Raw genomic sequence first — 6,848 nt, forward strand, 5'->3', positions numbered from 1 at the left:
TGCAGCGACAGCAGAATTAGTTTTCAATGTTGGTCAAGTTTGTCACGTGGTAGGCCGTTGAAGCTGGAGTACAAGACGACGCTGAGCTTGGAGGGGCTCCCGGAAGAGGCCTGGGACCCGGATACCGTCAACCTGGTGCTCGCCGGTGAGCTCATCGACATGCTCCCGGCTACTGACAAGTGGGTGCTGCCTTGCACGGCGTGGCTACGCAATCCTAGTGCCGTTCCGAAGGTGCTCACTGTCTCTGTTCCGGCTCCTCCTCTGCAACCGTGGACGCTGGACTCCTATGACGAGAATGCTCATTCACCGCCGTGGCCGAACTCTCCAACTGATCGTGGCACCATTGATTTTGTAGTGACCATGCATGTCAAGGAGGTCATCGACCGTGGCCCATTTCTAACTGAAGGGTTGGCTGATGAGTTACTCCCCGACGAAGACGTAGATCTCAGCCGCAAGCACACTTTCACAACCTGGCGCGGCAAGATAGATGGTACTGGACCTGGACCATATGGTAATGCTTAAGCGCAAAGAAGTGCAGATGTAGTGTTGGATATGCAGGAGTTGGAGTTGAAAGTGTGTGTTCTGTTCTGAACTTGTTTGTGTAAGAGTTCGTACTGTACGAGCTGTCATTTGTGTTATTGTAAGAGATCTTATATGTTAAGAATCAGTGTTCTGTTGCATCTCCATTATGAAAATGGGCTAAACTTTGCCTGTATATACATTCATAACTAAACTGTAGCAAATTCACTGCAAGAAAGAAGTGCTGGAAGTTTCGGTTTTGTAGCAACATACGAACATACCATTACATAGGGCTAACAAGTTTAAGTTTTGTACCAAAAGGCCATCACAAAAGATGTTGCAGTCTTAAGTACCATAGTTCTACAACATAAAAAAATAAAAGCATTTCACTCTTCATCTGCTGGAGGAGTTGCTAGAGCTCCTTGTGTAGATTGGAATTCTGTTTGCTCCTGTTCATCTGCTGGAGCATTTCTGCTTGATCCTTCACCAAACAGGAGCCACTCCATTCCCCTTGTTTTAGTTGTTTTCTTTGTTCTTCCCAGACCCCTTGCTCGTGTTGAAGTTCTCTTTGCTGCACCTCTTCCTCCTCTGGTTGCTGGTGCAACACTTCTTCCTCCTCTGGCTGCTGGTGAAACACCTCTTGTCCTCTGCTTCTACCTGCTGGTGCAGCACCCCTACTTTTGCCTGCTGTTCCAGAACCTCTTGCTCCTCTTGCTCCTCTTCCTCTGCCTTGTGGGGGGCCTTGTGCTGGTTGTGCAACAAATGTGGCAGCAGGTAAGTTGGCTCTATGCTGTGCTACAAAGGTAGATTCATCTGGTATTTGGTGCATCCTAGAAACAGGAATTCCTTTTGCAGGTCCCTGCATACAGTCATCAGGTAATGAAATTGCAGTAAAACTGGAAGAAAAAAACAAAAATATATTTTAAATACCTCATGTGATAGAATGTGCACCATGCTATCTTTTTGTTGTGTTGGGTCCAATTGTGGATTCAGACATCTCTGCTGGATGTGCTAAGAAACAAATATATATTGTCAGGTATTGTAACTTGTTTTCCTTTACATGTTTCAAGTAAGGAATAATGTACTTACAGTTAGGATCACCGGGTAGTCAGCATCTCCATTGGCATCAACAACCATTTTGGACTTCTTCTTTTTTGCCTTTTCCATCATTTCTTCTACCTGTTCTCTCATTTTGTCAGTTGGCTTTCTCTTCCTACCCCTGGAACTATGTGCTCTAGGTTGATCTGTAGCTGTGCTTCTCTCATTAGGTTGCTCTGTCCTCTCACTAGGTTGCTCTACAGCTGATTGCTCATTTTGTACCTGTTCCTCCTCGTCCTCTACAACTTCTCTTAGTACAGCAGCTTTCAGTTGTGAGCATCCACTCCTGTTATGCCCAGCTGCTTTGCAATACCCACAATGCATAATAGCACCATGCCTGCTGAGTTTAGTGCCATCCTCACTCTCCTCTGGTTGTTGCCTTCTATTCTTCCTCCTCCTCCCAGCTCTTTTCTCGTAATGTGGTGGCAATATAGGTACATCATTAATTGGAGCCCACTCATCTTTGTCACTAGTTGGATACACCTGGACTCCATAAGCACATAGATATGTCTGCACTGAGTAACAAGAAGACACCATAGTCTCAGGCCTTATTCTTTCGTGTCTGCAGCAAGCTCATGCATGGCTACATGGAATTCCAGTCAACTGCCATCTTCTGCAAGTACAGGTGTGCATGTTCAGCTCCACTATGTAGGTTTTCTCATTTGACAAAACTCCAAAGACACCCATGCCTGATTCTTCTGGGTGGCAGTTTGCTGACAACTCCACATTCTTCCTAAGCTTGTCTCTAATTTTGGGAGTTATATTCCCTGACCATTTTTGTAGAGCTTCTTTTTTCTTTGTCATGTGCCTATGCATGATCTGAGATTTTATTCTCTCAAACATAGACATGACTGGTAGCTCTCTGGCCTCTAAGATGTACCTGTATGCAGTAAAAGAAATTGCATTAAAATTCAGTAAAAGAAATTGCATTAAAATTCAGTAAAAGAAATTGCATTAAAATTCAGTAAAAGAAATTGCATTAAAATTCAGTAAAAGAAATTGCATTAAAATTCACATGTATTGTTACCTGTTGAAGACTTCACATGTATTGTTAAGAAGAATATCACATTCTGGAAATACATCAAAATATGCCCTTGACCATTGATTTGGTGGCTTCTCCTCGAACCATTTATATGCCTCAGGATTGTCTTGGCTTAGGTTCTCCATATTCTGCTAAAAAATAGTTGGTGTGGTAGATTTGGCACAAGCCCAGAGTTGCTGTCTGATAGTCTCTCCCTTGTGTACTGCATGTAGGTTTTTCTATAGGTGTCTAACACAAAACCTGTGCTCAGAGTCATGGAAATGCTCCTGTACAGCTTTGATGAGCCCCTAATTGCAGAAATGTTCAGTTATAGAAAAGTGCAGAAAAGTACAGTTATAGAAATAGCTACAGCAGCAGTGTAGTTTAGTTGTAGAAATTGTTACAAATGCAGTGAAGTTAATTAAAAGAAATGGCTACAAATTGCTACCTTCTGTTTATCACTCATAATGCTGAAATTGCTTGTGTTTAGAATATTAAGATCTTGCTTTAGTGTAGCTAGGAACCAAGACCATGATGCATGGCACTCTGTCTCCACCAGTGCCATTGCAATTGGATAGATAGAATCATTCCCATCGATACCTACTGCAGTTAGCAACTGACCACCATATTCTGTCTTTATAAATGTGCCATCAAGGCATATAATGGGCCTGCAACCCTTGAGCCACCCTATCTTGCAAGCTGCAAGACTAAAGTAACATGTGCTAAACAATCCATGCTCTAGGTTCAGATAGAAAGAAGATCCTGGGTTGCTAGTTCTCAATTCCTGTGCATATTTCCAGAGAAGTGTATATTGCTTCACCTCATCCCCATGCACCACTTCCAATGCTGCTTTCCTAGCTCTCCCAAATTTGTGCCTACTTACTTCCATGTTATATTTCTTCCTCACTTTCCTTCCAAATGTAGACAATGACATCTTGTCATTGTCTCTGAACTTCTCTACATAATTCTTTGCCAGATAGGGGGCTGTCAGTTCTTTCACATCCCAGACCTTCTCACAGTTGTGCTCTCCAACAAATGTCTTCACAAGAAAGGACTGTGTCCTATTATCTGCCACAGCCACCTGTTTCCAAGGGCATCCCTCTGAACATATTGCCTCAAACCTCTGCTTGTTGTTTCTCTTTTTCTTGATTTGCACTCTATTCTTCACTGCATAATGTGCTACTGCTTTCCTCACTAGCTCAACTGAATCAAAGACCATCCCTAGTTTGAATTGAGGATTTTCAATGTCAACAAATGGGTTAAATGTTTTGAACTTGTATATGGGGTTCTCTTTCTTTTTCTTCTTCTTGTACTCCTCATCATCAGAGTCACTCTTGTGCATTTTCTCCAAATCTTCCTCTTCTGGGAGCTTTAAGTCATCTTCAGTGACATCATCTGTGCCTGGAACATGTCTGTACTCAGCTCCTATTTGCTTCCCCTTCTCAAACAATGCATCCTTCACAGCATCATCTACATTTTTGTCATACAAATCATCATCTTCATCCATTGCATAATCACTATCATACCAAGTAGGATCAGTCCCTGAATCACATTCCCAGTCCTCTTCTGAATCTTCTGAGTTATCTGAAATTTCTGAATTTTCAGGATCCTCTACAGTACCTGAATCTAGCATTTTTCCTGAATTTTCAGCATTATCTACAATACCTTCTGTGCTCTCTGATTTCATGTGCCTCAATTTATCTTTGCTTATAGGGCTAAGTATTACTCGAGGCAGTTCAGGCCCAGCCCTATAGGCAATGTCATCTTCCTCACTTCTTTTCACATGATTCACAAATAAAACAAGTTCCTTAGAATGCACAGAAGCTCTTGCCATCTTGAGACAGTCAAATTCAAAGTCAATTGGGACCATATTAGCTACTGTTTTACCAGGTGGGCACCATAACCCAATTTCTAGCTGATCAAGTGCATAGTTTAACTGCTGAAGCATATAGTCAATCATATCATTGCAGAAAGTGTTCCTGTCAAGGTTATCAAACAATGATAATTTCTCATCCAAATATGCCAAGTTATTTCCTTTCCCCATGAAGAAACCACCATGATGCAGCTCTATACTGAATTTTGGTGAATCAAACCCTACATTGCAAAATAGACGATGAGCGGAAGCAAAATTCAGAAACCCTAGCAGTGAGCCCAAGAAACCTAAGGGCCTAATACTACAAAATAAGAGCAGGAACTAACTATTGATCATTCACAAACTAACATATTGATAAGAACTTGGAAGGAGTGTCAATCATCCTCAATCGTGGCGGCAGAAAACCCTAGCTAATTGGGGGGAGGAGCGGTGGGGGAGGGGCCTCCATGCCCTTCCGTCCTCAACATTGGAAGCTCCATCGACGCCGCGTGTTCCCTTGCCGCCGACGAGCTCGGCGTGCCCGCAGCGCCTCCGCGAGTCGTTTCCCCCATCTGCTACTAAAAAAAACTCTAGGCAAATGATTCACAAAGAGAATAGGGGCTTTTGTGCAAAGAAACTCATGTCACGTGCGCCTGGTGTGACCAAAGGAATAGAGAAAACCGGGCGGCTGGCCGGTCCAGATGGCCAATGTGACCTAGATGCACCCGCAATGCAAGTTCCGTGACGGGTTTTTTCGGTTTGCGAGTAGTGTGACTTAAGTGCACCCGAATGACAAGTTCTCTGACCGCCAGTGCCTTTTACTCTGCATACTTATTTAGCGCACCATGCATACCTTTAAACTCAGACTGGAGGGAGCGGATCTCTCGGCGGACCCCTTTCAGGCGGCTGCACTCGCCGGCGAGCAAATCAGCGAGCTTCCCCAGCAGAGGGCCAACGCGCCCAGCGCAGCGGTCACCACAGGCGCCATGGATCCTGGAGCTCTCCTCTCAGCACCCCATCTCCCGCCTGTGTTTCTGCTTGTGTGGCGGGCGCTTGGAATGGATAGGATAGAACGTACACAAGCGCGTGATTGGGGAGCCTGGGTGCGTACCACTCGCAAGCTTTCTTCGACGACTCATCCAATAACGACTAGATAATACGAGTGGCTAGCATGTCTCTGGGACGAGATATTTCAGATTGATAGCTATCCTAAGTAGACTTGGTCCAAAACGATCGAAATATCGGCCTCAAACAGGAAAGAACTTCCAGCGTTCCACGCATCTAATGAAGAAAAGTCTAAGGATCTTCCGAAAACAAAAGTCTAAGGGTGCTAGAACGTGGTCGGCCGTCACGCGCTTGCCCATGGACTAAGAGCATCTTCAATAGGCGATGTAAAATAAATCATTAAATTGTGTTTTAGGTAAAATTTACATCACCAAAAGGTGGTTTTTAAATCATAAAAAATTCTCAATTTCAATAGATGATGTAAAATATAATAGTTCATCAGGACAAACAAAAATGCAAAGATATCAAGTTTATTTTTCAAACAAACACATTTCATACTACAAACATTGCAACGACTACTTTTTTAGAGATAAGACTTGGCCGAGCCCAAGAAGGGCTCGAACCTAACCCAGCTTTGAATTAACAAAGCCATCAACCAGCCAGAAGATTACGGACGACACTTTACATTGAGTACAAAAAAGAAAAGAACGGCGAAGATACATAGTGCTTTGCCAACAACTAATAGGCTCAACAAGTAGAGACATGAAAACTAAGGCCCTAAGCCGCTTGAAGCCGAAGAAGCTCTCCAACATGAGCAGACCACCACACAAAAGCATCAGCAGGACCATGTCGGCATGAATTACTAAGTAGGTGCAGAGGCACTCTCGTTTGCTCCAAGGATTCTGGCCGACAGGGTGACAACCTCCTCCATCTTCGAAGGGGGTACCAGTGTTGGGGAACGCAGTAATTTCAAAAAAATTCCTACGATCACGCAAGATCTATGTGATGCATAGCAACGAGCGGGAGAGTGTAGTCCACGTACCCTCGTAGACCGTAAGCGGAAGCGTCAAGTGACACGGTTGATGTAGTCGAACGTCTTCGCAATCCAACCGATCCTATTACCAAAAGTACGGCACCTCCGCGATCTGCACACGTTCAACTCGGTGACGTCCCACGAACTCTAGATCCATCTGAGGCCGAGGGAGATTTTCGTCAGCACGACGGCATGATGACGGTGTTGATGAAGTTACCGACGCAGGGCTTCGCCTAAGCACTACAACGATATGACCGAGGTGGAAATCTGTGGAGGGGGGCACCGCACACGGCTAAATAATGTCAACTTGTGTGTTCTAG

General features: G+C 44.1%; 1 protein-coding gene across 1 annotated transcript; it reads right to left on the reverse strand.

The window, feature by feature from the left end:
- Positions 1–757: 757 nt before the first annotated feature.
- On the reverse strand, positions 758–5,668 carry LOC125541485. Its single transcript, XM_048704890.1, has 6 exons — positions 5,344–5,668; positions 3,087–4,732; positions 2,645–2,946; positions 1,609–2,497; positions 1,450–1,530; positions 758–1,378 (listed from the first exon to the last, which is right to left on the reverse strand). The coding sequence occupies exons 2-3, from the start codon at positions 4,680–4,682 to the stop codon at positions 2,878–2,880; spliced, it is 1,665 nt and encodes a 554-aa protein (XP_048560847.1). The 5' UTR covers positions 4,683–4,732; positions 5,344–5,668; the 3' UTR covers positions 758–1,378; positions 1,450–1,530; positions 1,609–2,497; positions 2,645–2,877.
- Between the last annotated feature and the right edge of the window lie 1,180 nt (positions 5,669–6,848).

Source organism: Triticum urartu, chromosome 2 (genome assembly GCF_003073215.2).
Source record: "Triticum urartu cultivar G1812 chromosome 2, Tu2.1, whole genome shotgun sequence".
Classification (NCBI taxonomy): domain Eukaryota; kingdom Viridiplantae; phylum Streptophyta; class Magnoliopsida; order Poales; family Poaceae; genus Triticum; species Triticum urartu.

Bases quoted from the DNA above. Each gene is read 5' to 3' on its own strand.
- LOC125541485 (XM_048704890.1), bottom strand. From the start codon at position 4,682: ATGGGGAAAGGAAATAACTTGGCATATTTGGATGAGAAATTATCATTG. The intron at 2,947-3,086 runs GTAGCAATTTGT...TTCTGCAATTAG, and splicing joins TTATGAGTGATAAACAGAAG to GGGCTCATCAAAGCTGTACA.